The sequence below is a fragment of the Ochotona curzoniae genome, unplaced genomic scaffold (assembly GCF_017591425.1).
Source record: "Ochotona curzoniae isolate NIBS_2020 unplaced genomic scaffold, NIBS_Ocur_1.0 contig_3432, whole genome shotgun sequence".
NCBI lineage: Eukaryota > Metazoa > Chordata > Mammalia > Lagomorpha > Ochotonidae > Ochotona > Ochotona curzoniae.
The window spans coordinates 23,206,395-23,230,991 of record NW_024465859.1 but is presented as its reverse complement, the minus strand read 5'-3'; the positions used below and the strand labels follow the sequence as shown (position 1 = coordinate 23,230,991).

Below are 24,597 nucleotides of genomic sequence, written 5' to 3'. Positions count from 1 at the left end.
GACAGCGGGGTCTGTGGGGACCATCTCCCCCATGCTAACCACACAGCAAATATTGACCTTCTCAATTTCCTATTTATTTTCACCAGGAACATATTACATAATAAACTCTAAGGAGCAATCTCTCAGCTGCTGGCAAGGGCACTTCCTCCGGCTCTGTGGCTGATGTTTAGGCTTTCCTTACCAAACTCCTTACTCTTCAATCCTATAGGCCGGCACTCCCCTACCCCTCACTGCTTGACCAACAACTGCTTTCTCAGCTCGGTCCTCCGGCGCCATCCAGTGGCAGCCTCCAGAACTGCTGCTCTGGTTGATGATCGCTCAGGGATCTCACTGGGAAAGCTCTGGACTTTGCACTTTCACTTGGTAGTTCACATTGAGGCCTAAAAGAACTCTGAAATCTGAGGCAGGATGGGGACGCCTGTCCAAACTTCCCAGAGCCTAGTCGCTCCCCCAACTTCCCGCTGCTTGTTCTCTCTGCCCCTAGATGCCAACCAGCCCCTTGGACTTGCACAGACCACGCTCAGCCATGAGTGAAAATGTAGCCCCCAGTGCAGTGGCATTCCAGATTAATCCTCCCCCTGCAGGTGCTGACATCCCATATGGGTGCCAGTTTGAGTCCCGACTGCTCCACTTCCAATCCAGTTCCCTGGATATGGCCTGGGAGAGCAGCTGAGAATGGCCTATGCCTATGGTTCCCTGCACCCATGTGGGAAACCAGAAAGAAGCTCCTGGCTCCTGGCTTCAGATCAGCTCAGCTCTGGCCATTGAAGCCAATTGGAAAACCTCTCTCTATCCCCTCCCCTTCTCTTTCTGTAAAAGTTGCCTTTCAAAAATAAACAAAAAGCAGCTAAATGCAAAGGAACTAAATGCAAAAGCTGAGCACTCAGAGAACAGCTTTGGGGCCGCACTCACGTCCAAGAACCTCGCAGGGCGGCTCTGGGCACGGTGCCTGCCCCCAATCCTGGCTTCCTCTCCACTTCCAGCCTAGCTTCCTGCTAATGCACTTCCTAGGAGCAGCTGCAATAGGCTCATCTGCCAGGTGGGAAACCCAGACCAAGTTCCCGGATCCTGGATTCAGGCCGGCCCAGCCCTGGCTGTTGAGGGCATTTGGGGAGCAGATAACGTATTTTTTTTTCTCCCCGTCCCTTAATAAAGTGAAATTGAATCAATTTTCTTCAAAAGAAATAAATTATTTTAAACTAAACCAGCTTCTGTTCAAGGATGACCAAGAACCAAGCTTGGAGCTGCCTGAATTCCTGGTGCCACCGATTATCAGCAATGAGACTAAATGTGATACTTGTGGGCCTAGGGCGGGAGCCTAGCAGCTAAAGTCCTCACCTTGAATGCACTGGGATCCCATATGGGCACAGGTTCTAGTACCAGCAGTCCCGCTTCCCATCCAGCTCCCTGCTTGTGGCCTGGGAAAGCAGTCAAGGACGGCCCAAGGCCTTGGAACCCTGTACCATATGGGAAACCCAGAAGCTCTTGGCTCCTGGCTTCGGATCAGCTCAGCTCCGGCCATTGTGGCCACTTGGGGGATGAATTAGCAGACAAAAGATCTTCCTCTCTGTCTCTCCTCCTCTCTGTATATCTGACTTCTCAAAAAAAAAAAAAAACAAATAAATCTTTCATACAAAAATGTGGTACTTGCTCCAGTGACAAAAAAAAAAAAAATGCTACATAACAATCCCAAGGTCAGATGCTCATGGAATGAAGTATTCCCATGAATACACAGGTCAGCCAGGGGGTCGGACAACTGAGGCCAGGCCGGGCCACGAGCTCTACTCCACGGTGGACTTGGCAGGACAGCTATGCCCCACAGAAGGGGAGAGGCATGGGTCATCGGCCCAGTCCCCACCACGGCTGAGATGCCAGCAGAGCCCCAGGTGGGAGAGATGTGTCTGCCACTGAGGCGCCACAGGCAGCACCCCTCCTTTCCTACCACGAACAGCACTCGGCACCCTGGGTATGCCTCACAGTGCTTTCCCATCAACCACATTGCACTCACGTGCCACCGGCCAGTGCTCACCCTCAGAAATCAGTGAAGGAAAAAGCCACGTGTGTGCATCGGTGTGCAGGTGGTCATACAAGTACACATTGCACACAAAATGTCCTGGAGGTAAAAAAAATAAGAGCTTCACCTCTGCCTCACTTCCTCCACCCTGTCCATGCCTCCTCACCCCTGCTCACACCTCCTCACCCTGTCATCCCTACACTTCCTCAGCCCATTATCCCTGTCACACACTCCCTCACCCTTCACCCCTGCCCACACCTCACCCCTGCACACACTCCCTCACCCTTCACCCCTGCCCACACCTCACCCCTGCACACACTCCCTCACCCCTTCACCCCTGCCCACACCTCATCCGTGCACAGACTCCCTCACCCCTTCACCCCAGCCCACACCTCCTCATCCCTGAACACACCTCTTCACCCTTGCCCACACCTCCTCATCCCCTCACCTCTGCTCACACTTCCTCACTATCTCACCCCTGCCCACATCCTCTACCCCTGCATATACTTCTCATCTCTTCATTCTTGCCCACACCTCCTCACACCTGAACATACTTCCTCACTCCTTCACCTCTGCCCAAACCGCCTCACCTCCTTCACCCCTCCCCGCACCTTCTCACCTCCTATCTCCTGCAGACTCTTCCTCTTTACCTCTGCTCATAACTCCTTACCCATCAGCCCTGCTCACACCTCCAAATGTCCCTCACACCTACATCTCCTTACTCACATTCACCCCTGCCCACACCAGCTCACATCCCAACCACCCCAGACCGTGGTCCCTCCGAAGCAAAGTTTACACTTTCAGAAATGCCCCCACCTGCATTTTCTTTATGGCTCAGCTCACACATCATGCCTCTCGGAGCTGTTCCAGGCCCACCTCCTCTTTCTGTAAGCACCGTCTGCTAACTCACAATGCTCTTGGCTTCTGCATTGCAGGTCCCAGCCCCTCCCTCAAGGCCACCTCCTGGTGGAAAGCAAGACTTCTGCTCCACTCAGTTGTCCCCAGAGGCTCATGTCATGTCACTGCTGTCGCAACTCCAGCCTCTCTCTCCTTCTGCTCTCCTACATTTTCCCACATGGTTGGGCCTCTGGATCCACATATGAGTTCTGGATGAATCTGCTAACTCCGGGCTCTAGCCGGGCCTAGCACTGTCTACGGTAGCCAACTGCAGAGTGAACCAGCAGATGAAAGAACTTTTTCTGCTTCTCCCTCTTCAATTGTTTCAAAGAAAAAAAAGTAAATCTTAATAAAACTTGGCCCAGTGTAATAGCTCAGTAGTTAAATCCTCACCTTGCATGCACTGGGATCCCATATGGGCACTGGTTCATGTCCCAACTGCTCTACTTCCCATCCGGCTCCACGCTTGGGGCCCAGGAAAGCAGTAGAAGATGGTCCAAAGCCTTGGGACCCTGCACCCACATTGGAGATGTGAAAGAAGTTCCTGGCTTGGATCAGCTTAGCTCCGGCCATTATGGCCACTTGGGGAGTGAACCAGCGGATGCAAGACCCTTCTCTCCCTCTCCTGATCTGCCTTCTCAATAAACAATCAATGTTAGGAAATAAAATTAAATAAAACCACTCACACTGCCAGAGTATCTCAACATCTCTAAGATTCCCCAAATGCAGTGACCAAGTGTGTCTTTAAAAGGGATTTGTTGTCTGCCAGAGGGTGCCTGCCCCGTCGACCCATGCCTCCAAGCTTCTGGGGACACCCCACTTCTTCAAAGTCTCCCCACACGGGTGTCATGAGCAGACCTCTGCCCCCTGCGTCCCACTCAGAAGGCCCAGAGCCCCGAGTGTGTCGCTGCATTTGCAGAGTCTCTAAAGGGTGGCAAAGTACAGTGAGCTCAGTCAAGCCAACTGCAGTCGTTACACAGAGAGGAGATGGAACGCACAGGACGAAGGCCAGCCAGCAAGAGAGCGCCCTCTTCTGGCCTCTAAGGACTGGAAGGAAATGAATTCTCGTGTCAACCAAGGACGTGTGATGCTGGCACCGGCGGACATGGAACAACTCACAGAGCACTTCATGAACAAGTTCCCAAAGGGACCTGTGGTTTTCTACGGCATCTCCCGCCCCCCAGCCTGGACACCAGCCCGAAACTGCTCCAGCCAGGGTGTGGACATCATGCAAGGCGGCAGCAAGAAAGAAGGAGACAAAGGCATCCTGTGAACATTTGTTTTTATATTTGGTATTTGTTAAGTCTTTTTTTAAAAAATTTTTTCAGGCCATTTTTTTTCCTTTAAAAAAAAAAGCAACCAACAGCAATAGTCTGTACAAATATAACAAACATTAGAAATATGCATCATTCCAAAATAGTTACAAGAAAATTACAGTTTTAGAGTCCACGCCAACACATCCTATGCTGTATGTGCCCCCAGGGGAGAAAAAGCTACAGTGTGTCCAACACACAACTGCTACACAGTAGTCTGAAAAATTCAACTTGGACTTTTGAGGCAAAATCAGCATCAGTCACCAAGACGGGTTTAACTGGACAAGCGCAATCAAGCATTTCCAGAGCAAACCCTGGCCTTTTCACCCCAGGCGCACACCGCACCGGAGGCAAAGGCAGTGTCAGCCCACCCCGCCCCGCCCCCCTACCCACCCCGCCCCCCCGTCCCTGGGGCCTCTGACTTTACAAAGCACAAATCCAATGAAGTCGGTGATGCCACAGTCTGGCTGGAGGTCACAGAGCAGCCAGCCCCAGCGAACAGACATCAAACGACATTTCCATGGGGGGACCATCCTCACTAGAGTCAACTCCAGGGGCAAAAAAAAGTTTTTGCTCCTAGGAGAAGCTACTCGTGGTCCCAATCCACACCCCCGGCCCCAAACTAGCTGGCCTGAGACCCTGTACGGGCTGCTGCCCCACCTGTGACTGCCGAGTACCGTGCGGGGTCACAGCCACTGGGCCAGGGGTCTCTTCCAACCCAGCTCACGACCCCCTGGCGGCGAGCAGTGGCGGGGCCTGAGCAGGGGCTCAGGACTGCCTTCTACCTGCCTGCCCCAACCCGTGAGTCCCGTGTCCTTACTCCCTCTGCCTGGTCCGTGACTGGCCTGTAACACCTTCACTCCCAACGCTCTCTGCTGAGTACTGAGACTTAGGGTGACCCGCCCCTTGAGGAATCCCGGACCCCTCCACCATGAGCCTCTCTCTCGGAAGCAGGAGTGCGACACGGGGGGGCCAAGGCTCCATGTGAGGCTCTGACTCTGGTGTTCCCAACTGTGCTGCTTCTGTCCTCTGCTGGCTTCTCGGGTTTTTGAAGGATGTGGCAGCCACATGGGCAGGGCAGAGCTTAGGATCTGCACGGGACTGGACACCTAAGTGCCCATCTCAAATTGGAGGGAAGAGAAGCCCAAGTCCACGGAACCGCCACCTGAAAAGGGACACGGGAGGAAACCAGAGTCCTCCGTGGGCACCGAGGGCCTGAGGATGGCAGCCATCGGCCTACACCCTGCTGCCCGCCACACTCTGGGGACACTGTGCAAGCAGCCAAGGCCCCCTGTGGTCCTGCCACACACCCACCCTGCCCTGCCCAGCAGGGGCCCGATGCTGAGCTGCTGGTCCCCAGCAGAAAGTGCAATTGCCATGCGAGAAAGAAGAGGGTCTGCCAGACCACCAGACCGTGACCTCTCCATCCTCCAGTACCTCAGAGGGGAGACCTCTGACCCACACAGGGCCTTCACAGCTGTGCGCTTCCCCCTCGGAACCTCGTCATGTCCAGTCAGCGAGCAAAGTGCCAGGGCTGGGAGGAGCGTGGCTCCCCGGCGACACGCGCATCCTCCACCTGCAGCAGGCTGGATGGCCGTGGGGATTCGGCCACCGCACACGGCCAGCGCCTTGGCTGTTCCTTCATCACACCGCGGGAACTTCACTGCCTACCAGAAGGTAAGTCGAAAAGTCTTCAACACGGAACCTGAGCCACAAATCCTTTCGTGTGAATGCCTTGAGAAGCTTACAGATCATGTACCCAGAAAATAAATCCACCTAAATTCTGAAATTTGGCGGACCAAATATCTGAAGTCCTCCACTCTCCCCAAAAAAAAAAAAATCAACATTAAAAAAAAATCAAAGTAATTACAGCAGCAGTATAGTGAAAAGAGGTTTTAAAAATAATAATTACATCTTTGATACAAATCAAACTTTGTACACCTCAATTCGTAGGAATGACAGTTTTAAGAGCTGAATACTTTATATATACAGTAGATACAGTATGTGCCACTGCAGACAGACTACAGCCAGTGGACCGGGGGAGCAGGGGTTAACCGAACACACAGTTCACATGGAAGTGTTCACAGATTGCCACACTTCGAAATGCACACACACGGACGCACGCACACAAACACAGACACACGTGAGATGCCAACCTGAGTAAAACGTCACTAAGAACCTAGAGCTCACGAATCACGAAGTCACATATTGCACCTTAAATAATCCTTCTTACCAACGACAGAAATGACAGAGAGAAGCCAACAGGCAGAAGAACAGGATTTAGGTCGCCGCTGCATTCATCTGTTCTCCCACCCCAGCCCACGGCAAACTCGCAACGCGTGCTTCTAGTTTCCATTCTCACCCAACCAGTGGGCTGAAACTGTTGCCAACAGAAGTCTTTGGAGAAAACTATGAGGGAGAAAAGGAAGAGAGATTGGACTACAAGTGTGAGTGGGGGCGGGGAGGACAGCCAGGGGCGAAGAGGGTCCCGCGTCCCCCCGTCTGATCCAAGGAGGACAGGAACGTCCCCGAGAGGGCGAACCTCTGAAGCTAAACTACGCTTAAATATTCCATATACCCCAATTGTAGGAGATTCAGTACAAAAATAGACATCTACTGAGTTCTGCCTGTGGAAGCATAATTCAGAAAAGGCACATGTTCAGATAGAAAACCCACGCGGGACAGGCCCCGCCTAGCCCTCCCAGCACGCTGACCACCCACACTTCCGTCTGCTATACCAGCTGGGCTCCAAGATACAGTAGGTAAAAATAGACCTCTGCTACTGAAAATATATTCAACCCAATACAACCCTGCCTTGAGCATGTGAGGCATGTAAAATAGTCTTAAAAAAAAAAGAACCTGTTTTGAAAACGGGGAGGGGGGGGGCAAAAAAGTCAATAACTCATGTTTTCTGGTTTTCCATGATTCTCTAGGGGAAAAAAAAGATGGGGAGGGGGCAGCTCCTCCTCCTGGTGGTCAGTAAGCGCGTGCTCTGCTCAGCAGGAACCAAAGCCCCTGCAGGCCCCCCTGGGCACTGTCAGGTGTCCCACCTGCAGCTTCACACCCTCCAAGTTAGTTCAAACGCAACAGAACAAAGGATTAAGATAGTAGACGCAGAAACAACACGGTGACCCAGGGGCACACTCCTTGGCCGTGGGTGTGCCCGCCTGGCCGCCTTCAGCAGGGCTGTCCTCCGGAGTCAGGCAATGTAACCGTTGGTCTTGCCGCACGTGGACACGGGCGCCAGGTTTTCGTAGATGGTCATTGCCGTCGTGTTCTGGTAGATGAGATCTACTTTGGAGTCCTTCTGGGATCTGATAATATCCAAAACACACTGATTGAGGAAAACATACTGGTCCTGAAAGGAAACGAGAGAGGGAGACCCATGAGCACCGGTCCCAGGGCGTGGCCCACAAGACTGACCCCTTCCCCACGGGACGTGCCCCAGCCACCCAGCGGCAAACAGTGCAAGCAGTAACAGCTGGGCCAGCGCTATGGTGTAGTGGGTACAGCCACCACCTGCAATGCTGGCAGCTTGTAAGGGGACCCAGCCACTCCACTTCCGATCCAGCTCCCTGGGAAGGCAAAGGAAGGTGGAACACTTCCCGCTTCCCATTCCCTAAAACGAGGATCAGAAGCCTGGGGAGGCAGGAGGGGGGCAGAGCTAAGGAAGAATATGGAGGAACCACCCCCCCACACACACACACACACATATACACACACTCATCCTGGTCTGTGCAGAATAGAGTGGTCATCCCCTTCTGAGGAGGTATGTGACGAGTGATAATTACGTAGAGTTGCGTGGGGACCACCGCTTAGCAAGCAGGTCAGAATCAGCGAGTAGTCATTACAAAGAGGAGGTGCATGCTGACACAAAAAGACTCCCATGAGGGGTTGGCACAGAAATTAAGATATCAAGGCCCTTATCAACGTGTCTGGGTCTGACCCCGGCTCTACTCCTGACCCCAGCGTCCTGCTAATGTTCCTGGGAGGCAGCGGGGGATGCCCAAGGCGCCCCAGAAGTCTTGAAGACCCAGACGGAGTTCCGCCCTGGCCGCTGCAGCCATGGGGTGGTGAACAAGCAGGTGAGAGGCTCGCTGTCGCTCTGTATCTTTCCGATAGATACATAAATAAATTAAAAAACCTAAAGAGGAGTGGTTGCTATTAGTATTTTTTAAAGAAAAGATCTCTACAATTGTGTAAGAGAAAAAAAAAAATCACTGGAAAGCATTATATACAAAACAGAATCGATTTGACCCAAAATATGAGTAGGTGAGTGTATGCGTGTAAGACACAGAGAAAAGGACTGTTTATTTATAAAGACAAAAGTCAACATCTCACAATAAATATGTAGACATGGATCCAAACATCACATGGTACCCCATAGGTAAGTGTAATTTTTATACAACAGAATAGTTTTAACTAAAAAACGTATATATACCAAACTACAAATACTGGTTACCTCCAGAGAATGGGATAAGGAACAAAGAGTTCAAAAGAAAAAAAAAATGTATTCTATGTAGTCCTATGTTGTCAAAGTTTTTAAGTATATATAACATAAAGAATATATATTGAATTCATACAGAAAATATAATGTATACTTTCAAAACATTTTAGAGATAGAGTAAGATTCAAGCAGGTGTAAGATTCCTGTGTTTTTCCAAAAACAATAAAAGATGGAGAAATATTACTCTATGTAATTAGAAAGAAAATAATCTCCCTTCTGGCCAACACAAAAGATGAATTTCCCTCTTTCCATCATAATGATGCAGATCACCCCCCCAAGCACACAATGTACCCACAGATTCTAGAATATCCCCTGCTGGACTCAAAAACACACAGCACATATTCATAGTGCTCTAAATTGGTACCGAGTGGCAGCCTGACACGCATCAACACCCTGCTCTCACCCCGGCCCAGACGCACCCACTTGTGTGAGGGCAAGGACCTCCCAACGCATTCTGCTGCAAATGCCTGCAAAATACTGGGCATCGGGCACCACTCAGGGACAGTCAAATCCAACAAGCACACTCAAATTATGCCCCAGACACTAAGCATCTCTGTTCCCAGTGATCGGCCAGACTTCCATAGCTGGACTGGTACCCTTTAATAAGGGTATCAATGTTTCATTTCAATGTTTAAGCAGCACTTCGCTACCTCTTATTTTTCCTGACTGTCACAATTGTTTCAGCAGCTTGTTTTCAAGATGGCCCAATCCTCTTAGACACAAAGAATGCAAAAGGTCAGTTTTATGAATGTAACACCTGGAAAGAATTTCAGCCTTGGTTTATCATCCCACTGCTGCGATCAGAACTGCACACTACTCACATTAGATAATTCAACACCAAGGAAGATCAGCAAAGAAATCCAGGGTGGCTTCACAGCCACCAGAAGGATGTGGAAGGCAGAATAGTTTAGCTTAAATATGTGACATGATATAACCCTTTCTTTTTACTTGTTAACACACTCATTTATTTTGAAATTCAGACTTGGAGACAGAGGGACCGTCCATCCACTGGTTCACTTTCCAGATGCCACAAGCCAGGGCTGCACCAGGCTGGAGCCAGGAGCTTCTTCTAAGTCTCCCACATTGGTGCAGGAGCCCAAACACTTGGACCATCCCCCACTGCTTTCCCAGATCATTAGCAGGGAGCTGGGTCAGAAGTAGAATGCTTGGGCACAAACCAGTGCCCATATGAGATGTCGCATGACAGGCAAGAAGGAGCTTGACCTGCCGCCCCACAGTGCCAGCCAATACAACCCTTCACAAACAGCTGAGAAGGGTGGACTGGCCAGCAGGGACGCAGCCTCACCTCTGTCTGCACCATTAGAGGCCTGTGCATGCGGAGGTCGTACACAATGCCGTACACATCCACGGTGTTCTCGTTCTCGATCTGGTAGATGAGACGATCAATCGCAATGAAAGTGCCCGTCCTTCCAACCCCAGCGCTGGAAGAAAAGCAAGACAAGCACGTGAGCATGAGGCATCGTCTCTGTGGAGCCCTCGGCTTCAAACGCCCGGTCTCCATCCTCCATGATCAGCTCCGCCTTGGTAAACAGCTGCTCATTTAAACATCAGGGCATAAGATGGGATCAGCTTGAAACTAAGTCCCAACCATACTTCTGAGTCAAGGGACACCAACAAAACATCTTGCTTGAGTTTCCCAAATCTTAGGTCAAGCTGCCACCATAACCTAGGGTGGGAATTTTCACCAACTGATTCCCTTTAGGGCCAAAGTCCCTCCTTTCTTCTGTCCTAACTTAATGCCTTTCTCTTTAAAGCTTATGTTTTACTGCTATAGAGTAATCACTAGCAAACTTTTTCTGCAAAGAGCCAGAGAAGAAACTTTTCTGGCTACACAAATGCATCTGGCTGTTCCTGTCCCAGGAGCATGCAATCAGAAACAACATATAAACAAGTAAGCACAGCTGTGCTACGGGGAATTCTATGCACAAGAGCAGGCGGCTAACCGGATCTGGCTCACAAGGCTATATAGTTTGCCTACCCCTAGTCTGCAGTGTCAAGGTTTAGGGAGTCCAGTCTATGGTCCCATACCCAAACCTTTCTTAGGTTTGCAAACACCTAAGCATACAACTGCACCTGGAATCCATCGCACCACGGTGCCCTCACTGTACCTGCAATGCACCAGAATCGGCGACTCAGGAGGACTCTGCTTCATGTAGTCGCGGACAAGGTACCGGAAGTTGATGAGCAGGTCAGTGGTGTCAGGAACGCCATGGTCCGGCCAGGAGGTAAAATGGAACTGGCGCAGGGCGTGACTCTCACTCGTCTGGATCTGAAGGGGAAGAAACAGAACAGCTGCCTGACAGCCCCCGGTGGCCAAGCACCCAGGCAGAGCTGAACCCCAAACTAATCCGGCCCACGGTAGGCAGCCACCCACACCTAGCACTTCACTGTGCACGACAGCTGGCAAAGCACCTGCAGACTTAGCCTGCTCATCACACCTTCATCGAATGCCCAAGGACAAGATGCCCTGCACAGAAAATGGACAGAGGTTCCCAGAAAAGGAGCCTGAATGCCCCCTCAACACTCATCTCCATGGCAGGAGAGGCTCTGTGACTCTGAGGTCAGATCACTGCCCTTTCCCGTTGCCTGCCAGCCACAGACACGCCTTCCTGCACGTGTGCCCCGGGGAGCATCACCCCATCCGTGAGCCCACAGGGGCAGATCCCTGAGCTCACCACTGGAAGCAATTCACACAAACGCCATTTTGATGGTCAGCGCCTTCCAGGCCGGCCACTGGCCAGAAGCCACTCTAGTACTACAGGTGCAAGGCAGCCCCTCTTTTTCCCAACCACCACCCTCCGAGGCTTGGTCTTTCCAACCCTGCATTCATGATCCTAGGAGGTTGTATCATGCAACATTTGGAAAACAGGGAGGAGTAAAAGGGAAGAGGCAGGGCAGAAGACGGTGGGCAGCCTCTCCCAGATAAACTCAACACTCCTGAGTTTCACCACACGTTCTCATCCCAGGAAAGAAACCAGTGGTGAGAGACTGAGCAGGTGGGGGACAGGTGAAGGCTCCGCTTCTTAGATGATCTCTGCAGAGGGGGCTCAGCCGGGAGTTCAAGTCCATCTGTAATGTTCTCAGTTTTTTAAGGAAAAATCTGCGTGTGTGTGTGTGTGTGTGTATGTGTGTTGGGTAATGAAATCTGGAACCATCCCAGCAAAGGGGATGAGCATGTTCAGGTCCTTGGGACAAGCTGCCAAGAGGGTACAGTTACACAGCCATCAGGAGCTTTGTCACACAAATTTGACTTCCTATACAACTGAAGTAGACTTATCTGTGCAACATGCAGGTGCAGATGCATCGGAATCTTACTGATGGAAGTGCTGCACATGGCTGCTGACAGCCAACATCCACTGCTGATGCCGGATCTCCCACTACCCCACCCCATCAGCCTCGGCTTGTGCACAGCCACACGCACCCGGGCCATCTGACAGAGGAATAACTTAGCAAGCTTCCCTCCTGACAGGAAGGCTAAGGCTATACGGAGAGCGTGGGCTGCAAGAACGCCATCCGATGCATAAAAGTGCTAGTGCGTGTCCACCTAAGAGCCGCCTCCGCCGACTCCTCGCACAAGCTCATTTCCTGAGACCCACTCTTCTTGACCTCTCACTCACATTTTTCACTGTGAAGTCTCTGACAGTCCATTCAGGAAGAACAATTTCTGTCGTCATGGCCACAGTTATGTCCCCATAGTCCTGGACCTGCTTGGAAGGCCAGTACTCCTCACATTTGGTCTAGAATAAAATAACATTTTTTAGGAAAAACAAAAACAAAACTCAAGACCACACCATCTGCCATCACCGAAACCCCAGACAAGGAATCACCTACCCTTCCCTGCTCAACACATTTGGTCAACATAACAATGGCATATACATTTTTCTCCCAAACCATACGCCAGAAATCTTTCAAAGTGTTTGGCAAAGGTCCTTGTGTAGCAATAAAATCTCTCTTGGAATGGTAGCCCTAAAATGGAAAACAACACATAGTCAGCATCAAAGGAAGAAATTCTGAGAATGTCACATCCCAGCCTGGTGACAGCACCACATCCACACTCACAGGCATGTAGTTGGCATTGATGTAGTCATCTGTCGAATGGGTCTGCACGGAAAGTTTGACACGGGAACTATCATCTGTGACATTAAAAGAGAAAAACAAAAAGGCCTCACCAGAAGGGACATTTCACACAGGTGGGAAAAGCAAAAGACGAAATGGCATCATCAAGACATCACCAGGACATGGGGCTTAGAGGAGGAGGAGTTCGGCATTCCACATGGATGCCCGCACGTAGCCCTTGCACCCCGCTGTGTGGTTGTAATGCAAGAAAGGGGCTGAGAGGTAGATCCTGAATGAGACAGGACCTGGGCAGACCTGGGCCAAAGGCTGGTTTTGCCATTACAATCTCTTACTGCTCCTTGAAAAAGAGTCACCAAGAACCAAGTCAAGTTTCCTTTTTCTCTAACAAGAAACACTGTACCGCCTACCACATGAGGTTAGGGGTGGACTGAACATACTAGCTGCCACCTCATATCCAGGATGGGAAAATGGGGAGTCAGTATCACTGATTCCCTTCCACTGTTACAGTTCGGATGACCAGCGACGGAGGAAAAGGGGAGGTGGTGAGGACGAAGTGACTTACAGGGCAGTACGTTATTATAGCGATTCTTCCCTCGGTTCTCAGCCAGCTCAGCTGCAATCTTAGGGAGACTGATTCCAACAAGCTTCAGATCCTGGAAACAAAACCAAGCAGTCATTCACTTAGTGAGTCTTCAAATATTATTTCCGCCGAGCACAGAATGGGACAACAAGGCAAAGAATGCAGAAGTTAACATGGGCCCCAGGATCCATTCACACGATCTTATATGGAAGTCAGGTCTTGGAAGACAGAATAAAGTTAAAATGAAGTCATGTGCAGTAGGGTGGGAGACAAGGAGACAGGCCATGGGAGAGGAGTGGAGGGCCCAGCAGGGGAGAGGAGAAGAAGACAGGCAGAGAGTAAAGGGAGAATGGCTGGGCTGCTAGAAAGCTGCCAGAGGCAGGGAAGGACCCAGTCCACAGGGGAACCCCAGGGGACAGACAACAGCCACTCCCACCATCCATCCCACTCCCAGTGACTATTACTTCCTGCCCAAAGCATCACAGGCACAGAAACAGGTGGCCATGATGCTTTGCGATGCAGAGGACCACTGACAACACGCTTACGATCACATACTTCGTACTCCTCTGCAAAGCCACAGTTGGAGTCAGCTTGCTGTTTCTTAAAATAAGCCTCGAAATTCTCCACTCGGATCAGCTTGGATCTGGGAAAACAAGGTCATTGATGAGACTCTGCCTCATAAATTTAAAGTAGAAAAAATACCAATTGTAAAAGAAAAATAAAGAGGTGACTCACTTTTTCGGTCTTCATCACAGAAAGGGAAAGAAAAAAAAAAAAAACAAGCAATTAGAGAGACTTGTTCGATTGGGAAGAAAACACATTTTTCCAAAAACAAAAGCAGATCAGAATTAGGAGGAATGGGCAAGAAGGGAAAGGATTCGGGTAGCGTTATTCCTAAGACACTGAAACACGCCTTGGCCACCCAACTCGACTGGCCTGACTTTCAGCAGGTTCTTCTGTCCCCTTAGTTTTTGATAACTCATTTTTAAAATAATAATAAGCTATCGTATACACACTTATCTGATAGCATAATAGTAAAATATGGCGAGGGAACCAGAGGAGACTAATCAAATACAGATACAAAGACTCTTATGAAAACCAGAGCTACAGAGACCACCCAGATGACCAAGACTAAATGTGTCACTCCAGAAGAACAACATCAAGCACCGTCCAAAGTGTTCTAGATAATCTTCAGATAAGGCTCTTAACCCCAGGGACTTACTTAATTTGTGAAAAGGACACTTCGTTGTTCTTTGCATCTTTCCTGTTTTGAAAGAAAAGAGACTCATTAGATTAAAAAAAAAAAAACAAAAACACACACAGGTGCACTCTGTTCTACTCCTCCATCTGTCACCCTTTCCTGGAAGTCAGTTCCTAATACAACACCTTGCTCAAAATGCCAATACACAAAGTGGTTCAAGCAACAAACTCATCCTACCTTCTGCTCACACCACTCTGTGACCTAAGCAGAGGGGCCGCCGCCCATGACACTGCCATCTCATGCCAGAGCACTGGTTTGAGTCCCAGCTGCCCAACTTCGGTTCCTGTGAATGTGCGTGGGAAAGCAGCAGCAGCTGGCTCAAGTACCTGAGCCTTTGCTCCCACGTGGGAGACCCTGATGGAGTCCCTGACTCCTGACTCCCGGCTACTGGCTGCTTAGAAAATGAACCAGCAAACAGAAGAGATCTCTCTCTTACCTCTTCCTTCCCACTGTGTCACTCTGCCTTTCAAATAAATAAATAAATCTTTAAAAAAAATCGAAAAGAACGAAAGAATCTACCTCAGTGGTATTACCCTACTTCTGAGAAAGTTCTCTGATAAGCAAACACAATGAATGAGTGTTAATGAGGCACTTGCACACTCCCTCAATGTTGACTAAATTCCAGACTATTAGAAAAAACCTTCCTGGGTGGCAATTCGGCAGCAGGTGTCAAATTGGCACCATGCTCACCCTGACCCAGCAAGTGTCCAGTACACAATCTGTTTCAGAGGGGAGCTGTGCAGATAAAATAGCTAATTCTAAACTGAAACCTCTTAACGCTCTGATGCAAAGCCAGTTTGTGAACCAGCGCATGCCACTTGAAAGGGCATCCTATAGTACAGTGTCCACCATGAGCCATGCAATGGCTGAAATTGGCTTTACAACTGTCCAGGGAATACTGGGAACATGCAAATTCCTTATACTGCTCACTCCAATACTGGGGATTTCGAAATTTTCCAAAATCATAAACTTCCTTAAAAAGCGCAGATTGAGGCCAGCATGGTAAAACAGCTTATTAAGCTGCTGTTTGGGAAGCCAGCATCCCGACACACTAGAGCAATGGTTTGAGTTCCCACTGCTCCACTTCCATCCCAGCTTCCTGCTGAAACACCTTAGGAAGCAGCTGATGGCGGCTCAAGTGCGTGGGAGATTCGCCTAGAGTCGCTGGCTCCTGATTTTGGTCTGACCCAGTTCCAGTCATTGTGGCCACTGGGAAATGAGCCAGCAAACAGACGACCAGAAGACTTCTCACTCGCTCTCCTCTCTCTCAAATAAAAACAATTAACATCTTTTTTTAAAGCATACAGGATTATTATCCACAATAACAAAAGCAGGTCACCTTTTCTTTCTCCAAAAGATGAAGCCTCCCACGGCCACAATAACCAGGGCGCCAAAGATACATCCAAACACCGCTCCGCAGATGACCCCTGGGAAAAGTCCAAGCCGAAGCACTTGAGGAGGTGTCCACCTAGGACCCCATGTCACACCCATAATCAGCCCAGCCCTCACACAAGAGGACTCAGGTAGACACACAGAGTTAAATGGCTCTGGACCTGTACCAGTCCAGGCACTGCCTTCACAAACAATGGGATGAAGAAAATTACAGTTCCTCTTCCCATCTCCATTGACTCAAAGGCAAGGTTAGGAAGCTGGGCTAGACGGATGATCTCCCCACTGCCATGGATGAGCTGAAGTCCCCACAGCATCATGCTCAGCCACAGGACACCCACCTGCTTCCTGGGGGAGCTGGACTACCCAAATCTGCTTGCTGTGACTGGAACCCTTTCCCGCACTGAACAACCACCAAATAAACTAACAAGGCAACTGGTCCTGGGGCCACTTGACAAGGAATCAGTGACCTTAATTCCAGGCCTGCCCCTCTACCACTATGCAATCTATGGAAAGTTACTTTCCATCTCTGGGCCCAAACACCTTCTTTCAAAGAGGCACGTTACACAAAACAGGTCTGTGGCTCTCTCTCAAGGATTCTATACACTCAGAGTCACTCTGTCTACAAATGACTACCCTGAGAAAAAGGACCAAATGTGTGCCAAGTGCAGGTGCACTGGGACTCAGGGGGGCTGGAGGCTTTGGGGGTCCTCAGAGGAGGAAGCAGAACAGAGCGCTCGTGAATAACATCTCTGCTTCCAAGAGGAGACAGCTGGGGCACCCCAATCCTACCCATGGGTCCTGGAGAGACATACAGACACACAGCCTTGTTTTTCTCCTACCTGGATCCTGGGGCAAGAACACAGCATCGGAATAGCGGCTGAAGGACACGTAGCTCTCAGCCCCGTCGATGAGGCCTTCGTGGTGAGGGATGAAGGTGATGTTGGTGAAACCAGCCACGCAAGCCCTGGGGGATAACCAAGGGCTCAGAGAGGCTGCTGAGACAGGGCTACGGCCACCACACACACACACACACAGCCTATGCTCCTGGGGCTCAGCCACACCCCATCCCAGCCACACGTTGTTACCGGTAGGATCCCAGGGGTTCCAGCTTTCCGTTGTAATAGCCCAGGGTCATAGATTCATTCCCGACGTCAATCTCATATTTCAAGACTTCAGACAAGCCTTGAGAACGTCCCCTCTCGTCTGTCCTTATGAGGTAGGTGACGTACGTATCCGAGGCTCCCTTTTTGAAATCATCATAGGTGTATTTCAACACGTCTGTGGAAGGGGGGCCAGCTAGGAGCGGCACACAGAAGGGAAATCGTAAGAGACCACAACGCCAGAATCCGTCTCTCCCACCAGGCAACAGCGCCGCGAGCCGCCACCCTGCGGCATCTCGCTAAGCCAGGCTCTGTGTGCATCGAACTCTAAACACCATGCCACTTCCGTAGATTCATCCCAGCACCACAAGTCCCGCTACATAAGTGAACTGTCTACCGCACACCCAGCAACAGGAAGGCACAGAAAGCTAACTACCTGACTTGAGCTCCTCACCACCCTCACGGTGAACTGGGATCCCTAACCCAGACCACCTCGCCCACGGCCCATGGCCTCATTGCTCACAGGTGGGGACAGGTCAGCCAGAACACCATACAAACATCACCTCCCTCCTGGTTCAGCAAACATCTGAACTTGGAAAATCTGCTGAAAACCATCCCAGCAAAAATGATGAAGAGCCTGAAACAGACCCAAAACAAACACACACAGGCGGGTGGGCGTCGAGCTTCGCACTGAAGCTACTGATTGGGACGCTCCTGCTCCTAAATGCAATGCCCAGCTCCGCTCCAGATTCCACATTCCCACGAATGCAGACCCCGGAAGGCAGAGGGGACGGTTCGAGTGACTGGGCTCCTGCCACCCACGGAGGAGGCCTGGACTGAACGGCTAGCTAGCTCCCAGCTTCCACGCCAGCAGCCTCTGTGGTCATGTCAGGGGGTGAACCGGCAGACAGAAGAGATTTCTGTCCCCATCCTCCACCTCTCGGTCTCTCAAATTAAGGAATAAATATTAGAAAAGAAGAGAGGGAGAGGAAGACCCCCGCCCCAACATCTCTCTTTGCACTCTGGCAGACAGATGGCAATGCCCTTCCTCCTGGCTCCCCCAGCAGTCCTGGGAATGTGTGCGCTCTCTTCCTTCACCTGCCTCAAGAACATGAAGATGGCACCACAGGTGGAAACCTGGGGCAGACATGGGCCCTTGCTGCCCACCTCCAGTGTAGAGAATCGCCAGGAAAAAACATGCAGGCCTGTGCTGCATAGTACTCACACGCAGCTCTCAGATAAACCCAGGACCAGCCCTGTGGCATGAGAGGTTAAGCCTCTGCCTGCCATGCATCCCAGATGGGCATCAGTATGAGTCCTGGCAGCTCCACTCTCAATCCAGCTCCCTCCTTGGGGTCTAGGAAAGCAAGAGGGGATGGGCCAAGTGCTCAGGACCTGCATTCACGTGGGAGATCCAGAAGAAGTTCCCAGCTCCTGACTTTGGACTAGCTGAGCTCTGGCCATTGCAGCCATTTGGGGATTACACCAGCAGATGGAAGATTCTCTCTCTCTGTCTCCCTCTCTCTGTCTGTAACTCTGCCTTTCAAATAAATTAAATAAGTCTTCAAGAGAGAGAGGGAGATGTCCTTAACACATCCTCCTCTCACTGAAGACCAAAGCCCAGTGTGGATGGAAAAGAAGCCGTTAGCCCACCTCCCCTCTCAGACCGCAGGGACGCCCTGTGCGAGCTCCCGCCAAGCATTCCAGATCACTTTCTGATTTAAGAGAAAACCATTCTCTGAGGATGCGATGTGCATGTGTGTATGAGAGAGAGCTAGACACACACACATTCTGCTCCCCCAGAAGACCATGTGTCGTCAAAAAGAAGGCAAGCCCAGGCTCGAGGCTGGAGAGCCACAGCCCGCAGGCAGGAGCCGGCCAGCAGCTGCTTTGTAAGCAGCCCTTCACAGGAGCAGCAGGCCCTTGGCGTATCTTCTGTGTCCGCTCTCCCACAGTGGAGAGGAGTGGAGTCGCTGCGGCAGAGCCCATGAGGCCTGCAGAGCTTAAGACACCTGCTATCTAGCTCTGGAGATCAGGTGTGGAAAGCCCTGCTGTAGCTGGTCAGTAACAGAGTGGGGTGGCGTGCGCAGAGAGCTCTGGCCTGGAACCTCAATGGCCACAGTAGGCACGGGAGTGTTCCCAGCCTCAGCACCACTGTCTGTCCTGGCTGTGTGACCATCAGGGGTCCCTCTTTACCTGCGCCCGTGGTGAGAATGATGGCATAGGCTTTGATGGGTCCGTGGCTGGCTTCAAACCCACTGAACTTGACCTTCACGGAATTGTGACTGACAGATGTAATATTAGGAGATCCATCTGGAGCAGGGGGGTCTGAAACAAGGCAAAACAAAACCCATTGTCTGATACTCAGTACCAAAGGAGCAGGCAATTTATCAGAGAAGAATCACGATGGAAAACAAACCCCCAAAGGACCTCCTGGAGACCTGCCCTGACTCCGGAAGGCGCCTGCTGGGCTGGCACAGTACATTCATCAGGGTGACAATGGGTACGTCACACAAAGGGCCTCATCACTCTGCCCCCTACCTTTGTGCATTTATGAACATTTCTATTTAATGCAGCAAGAAAACTTCCTTCATAAATGAAAACACAGCTGTTGCTCTCTGAAGCAAAGGACCCTTTTAGAACTTAAATGTGAGTCCCTCTTATTCTGCTTTGTTTGACTGGGTTTCTACAAAACGGGATGCCCATCTACGCCAATGAAAGCAAGAATTTTAGCGCAGATTTCAACACCACACCTGCAGACCCACTGGGTCACTCTCTCCGGGGGTGGCCACACTCCTGCCAGGCGGCTCACCTGTGATGCCGGTAGTGCAGGTGTTTTGGGTGGCAAGTGCCATCTTTCCACAGGACAAGGTGGTGACACTAATGTTGTACGAGGCAGAGAAATTCAAAGACGTGACTTCCTTCCTGTACTCAGTGTCATTCTCGGATGAGCAACCCTCCAGATGTGTCACATTCTTCCAGGCATCACTGCTGACCTCCAGCTCAAAGCCCTTGTTGATGCCAGGAGGGCAGGCCCATTTCAGAACCAAGGCTGGTTTTTTGGGAACCACTTCACAGTGGACAGCAGCCACTGGTGCAGCGTCTGCAAAGCGAGCAGAGTGTCACGTGAGACCCCAGGACCCTCACTTCTGCAGACCTGAAACACAGGGAGCAGCAGGAACTGCCCACCTAAAATGAGACAAGCCAGGTGGGATGGTCACCAATGGGACCCCTAGAAGAAAACAGGGCCCCAAGACCTCTGCAACCTATGGGATCGGTGAGGCTCACACTGGCCCATTGTGCAGGAGAATCCACCAAGGCTCAGAGAGGTGAAGGCATCTGCTAAAGATGACAGTGCTGCTAAGTGAAAAGCCAAAACTAGGTTTTCCAAGTAAGTCCCAAGTGCAGGGCTCTTCCTATACATCCAACATGCTGGATGATGAGCGAATTGCAAATGGTCTCAGTTCCTTCACTCTTTCTGTGGTAGCTGGAAGCAGGTGTTCAGCTTCATGGCTAAGAGGCTCTCATCCCACATCCCAGCTCCAGCTTCTGGCTCCAGCTTCCTGCTCGCAAACCCAGCAGACAGCAGATGATGGCTCAGGTGGCTGAGTCTCTACCACCCAGCTGGGAGAGCTGGATCCGGCCCAGGCTCCAGGATCAGCCAGCCCCAGTCCCAGCTACTGCCAAGCATTTGCAGACTACACCAGTACATGGGGATGCTATATCTGTCTCTCTCTCACCATCTCCCCTCTCTTTCCCATCTACAACGGTCAATTAAAACTTGCTGAAAGACAAAACAATGAAGACATCAGGACAGCATTAATAAGTCACTAATAATAAGCCTCCGTGAGCTGAGGATCTATTAGTACCCATGAAATTTAACAAATTACAGTCTGGCAAGGTCACTGTCATGGAGGAAGGTGTCCAAAAGGCACCTGAAGCTACTCACCTGTACAGAACGACTCCGTGCCAGGGGTTGATGACTCGGTCAGATTCCCCACTTGTGTAAAGATCTCTACTGTGTAGGATGAGCCAGGGATTAATTCAGTGATGGTGGCGGAAGTGACTTCAACAGTCTTCACTATCTGCGTTGTGTTGCTTGAGCTTTCAACCTCCTCAATGACAAGGCGATAGGAGTACGTGGCAGAGGCCGCATCCAAGTTCTCCCACGTCAAGGTCACAGCTGTGGTGTTGATGCTTATTTCAATTTTGGACACACTGCTGGGTCCTAGGTTTAAAATAAACAAACAAAAAAAATACCAAGTAAAATTACAAATCCCTTTCAATGCCAAGATTCTTATATTTACTGTATCCCAAAGCAGCCTGGTATCTCTTGCAAGGAATGAATAAAGTTACCATTTACTGGACCAAATGATAGAAGCTTTCCCAAAAAGAGATTCCAGAAATAAATCCACAGACTAAATCTTAAAAGAATGAAAAATGTTCAGGCTTTTTTTTTTAATATTTCAAGCTTATCCAAAATATGTTCTTCAGATAAAATTTCCAAACTATCTTTTTAATTTGATGAAAGAGAAAAATTCAGATACTAAAAATAGGTTCTGAGCTAACGTCTCTACCCCGTATTTAGTTCAAACGCCAGCCAAACACCTCCCTCCCGATGGCAAGCAAAGCTGTTCTCCCATGCAAGATCTCCTGATGCCAACACGGCGAGGCGACTCGCTCCTGGCAGGGATTCCCAGGAACGAATTCTCCACGTGCGCGGAATCACTCTGTGCTTCCAAAGACCACTTCAAGTTCCCAGAGCTTCGACAGCAGTGTCCATAAGCACGGCAGCAGCTGAAGCCTCCCACTACGGCAGAGACTCACGTGTGTACTGGGAGATGGAGCCCGGGTCCCCCTGCGCATGGCTGGCTTTTGGAGAGATGGTGATGTTGTACAAGGTGCCTGGGACCAACCCTCCAAGAGTGATGGCTTTGTGAGAAGTGTTGGTTCCATTAAAGCCATGCTGAGACTGTAGCAACACATGGTAGATGTAATCGGAGGCGTTGTCTGTGTTCTGCCACTCCAGCCGTATTTCAGTGGTAGTGACGTCAACCACGCGAATGTCTGACACTGCACTGCGGACTGGTGCGGGGCAGGGAAGCAGGAAGGAACCTGTTAGTGACCCTAGGGATGTCCAGCTTAAGCACCTGTCAAGAGATCTTACTCTTTTGCCATCTAACTCTCAAATGAGTTCACCAAGGGCAAGCTCTGTCTGAGAAATACACACACCTACATACAGTTTTTTCAACAACTTTGGCTCATCCCAGACACGAAAGATGTATCCATTATCTTTCTCGTCCCCTGAGCTCTTGCCTCCCACTCCAGGGATCACCCAGAGTGCAGATCACCTACAGTTTCTGGGTCAGGGTGCTGGAAACCATTTATGCTCAATTTGTGAAAATGCATCATACTATGCTGGAGGACAGGTGCTCTCTGTGTACAGAGTTTGATGCGTTTCTTAGTCACTCACTAAAAACATCCCCGACCCCAGGGCACAGCCTGGCAGAGAAAGAAAGCGGAAATGACCACGTTGAAGCAGTTGATTTCACGTGAGCAAGGCGAGAAGGCACACAGCCTTCCACTCTGGGAGTGGAAACTGGGAGTTGGAAGTGAAGTCAGCCCCAGGAGTCTGGGCTGCGATCATCTCACACGTTCTAGCATCTGTGATGTGAATCCATACATCCAGACCCAAAAACAACAAGGTGGTAAATTTCTGGAGGCCAGCAAGGTGGCTCAATAGGCTAATCCTCTGCCTGCAAATGCTAGTGTCCCATATGGGCACTGGTTCATGTCCCAGCTGCCCCACTTCCCTTCCAGTACCCTGCTTGTGACCTAGGAAAGCAGTAGAGGTCAGCCCAAAGCCTTGGAACCGTGCACCAATCTGGGAGACTCTTGGCTCCTTGGCTTCGGATCAGCTCAGCTCTGGCCATTGCGGCCATTTGAGGATGAACAAGGATCTTTCTGTCTCCTCTCTGTGAATCTGCCTTTCTAATAAAAATAAATACATATTTTAAAAACTCTCCTCATGTGGCTAAGGTTGTGGCACATGAGGTCAAGCAGCTACCGGCAATGCTGACAACTCGTGTAAGAGCCAGCTGGAGTCCCTGCTGCTCCCTGCTGAAACACTACAGCAGCAGACAAGTTGAGTACTTGAACCCCTGCAATGCATGTGGGAGACCTGGGTAAAATTCCAGGCTCCTGACTTTAGCATGGCCTCAACTGGCCATTGTGGCCACTTGGGGATGAACCAAGATAAAAGATTCTCTCTCTCTCTCTCTCTCTCTCTCTTTATTTCTCCTTCCTTCTTTTCCTCCTTCTTTCTTCCTCTTTTTCTGTAACTAATTTTCAAATACACAAATACATCTTAAAAATAAATAAAATAAACCCTCTTCGCTTTACGCAGTAACCAGGTCACCTCCAGGCAGATAAACTGGGGGCTTGGACAACAAGAAAGGGAAACTAAAAATCTTCCGTATTGCCATGAACATGTGCATTCTATTCCCAAACTGGCTACTTCTGACACTGAGTTCCCCTTCAAGGAGCAGACTGCACCTTCTTTCCCTATCACCTGACTCTTGGCATCAAAGGGATTCCACACGCAAAAGCCCGTGAAAGGCAGCCTTTTTCTACAAGCTGAGAACTGTGAACAACAAGGGGAAGACTCTGTAACCTCATTCAGCCACGTGAGGAGGCATTCTGCTGCATTCATCAAAAATATGAAAACCTCACTAAGGAAGAGGGAAGACACATGGAGGGAGTTGAAAAAAATAACCCTCAAACACAAAACAATGTTATCTGTCCACAGGCAAAGAGAGAGCAGAAACCCTACTGGAGCATTATTTGTTGCTGTCTTTCTCTCTACTGTGATAGAATGCATGTAGCCAACATTTACCATGTTCCCTATTGGTCAGCATATGATTCAGTGATCCTACAATTCACAATGTGGTACGACCATCACCACCAACATAAGCCCTGTGCTGTCAAACAACTGTTTCACTTCCTCCCCCAGTCCCTGGGCCCTCCATCTTACTTCCTGTCTCGATGAACTTGCCTGTTCTGGGTAACCCACGTCAGTAGACTCATACCATCTATTTGTCCTCTCTGTCTGGCATTCCTTCATCTGGCCAAATAACATTCTATCCTATGGACAAACCACGTTTTCTCTTACTTGTCCATCAACTGACCCTTGGTTGTTTCCACCTTTTGGCTATCGTACTCTGCCCTACATTGGTTTGAGATCCCACTTTTGCTTCTGAATATTTCACTTCTGCTTCCCCTTTTTCAAAACTGCTTTTAATGCTTCCAGACGTTCCCCCCGCCCCAATAAGAAAGACAGCTATTCAATACCAGAAAGTTAACCCTTTGAGTTTAGGGCCTTACCGCAGCCCTTCATGACTTGTATTCAATGGACCCCAGCCACAGCACAAGAGAC

The 24,597-nt window shown here is 50.1% G+C and overlaps 1 protein-coding gene across 4 annotated transcripts in view; it reads right to left on the bottom strand.

Annotated features, from left to right (window-relative positions):
- Positions 1 to 4,373: 4,373 nt before the first annotated feature.
- PTPRJ (protein tyrosine phosphatase receptor type J) overlaps positions 4,374 to 24,597 on the bottom strand; it is a 143,973-nt gene continuing 123,749 nt past the window's right edge. For all 4 annotated transcript variants that reach the window (XM_040980257.1, XM_040980258.1, XM_040980260.1 and 1 more), the window contains exons 9-25: positions 21,990 to 22,247; positions 21,112 to 21,390; positions 19,975 to 20,265; positions 19,359 to 19,490; positions 17,148 to 17,358; positions 16,902 to 17,026; positions 16,010 to 16,097; positions 14,632 to 14,673; positions 14,145 to 14,153; positions 13,965 to 14,052; positions 13,392 to 13,482; positions 12,812 to 12,885; positions 12,584 to 12,718; positions 12,370 to 12,489; positions 10,861 to 11,021; positions 10,038 to 10,173; positions 4,374 to 7,582 (exon numbers count right to left, since the gene is read on the bottom strand). In XM_040980257.1, coding sequence (XP_040836191.1) covers positions 7,424 to 7,582; positions 10,038 to 10,173; positions 10,861 to 11,021; positions 12,370 to 12,489; positions 12,584 to 12,718; positions 12,812 to 12,885; positions 13,392 to 13,482; positions 13,965 to 14,052; positions 14,145 to 14,153; positions 14,632 to 14,673; positions 16,010 to 16,097; positions 16,902 to 17,026; positions 17,148 to 17,358; positions 19,359 to 19,490; positions 19,975 to 20,265; positions 21,112 to 21,390; positions 21,990 to 22,247 — 2,399 coding nt within the window. In that variant the 3' untranslated portion in view covers positions 4,374 to 7,423. The remainder of the gene's footprint in view (positions 7,583 to 10,037; positions 10,174 to 10,860; positions 11,022 to 12,369; positions 12,490 to 12,583; positions 12,719 to 12,811; positions 12,886 to 13,391; positions 13,483 to 13,964; positions 14,053 to 14,144; positions 14,154 to 14,631; positions 14,674 to 16,009; positions 16,098 to 16,901; positions 17,027 to 17,147; positions 17,359 to 19,358; positions 19,491 to 19,974; positions 20,266 to 21,111; positions 21,391 to 21,989; positions 22,248 to 24,597) is intronic.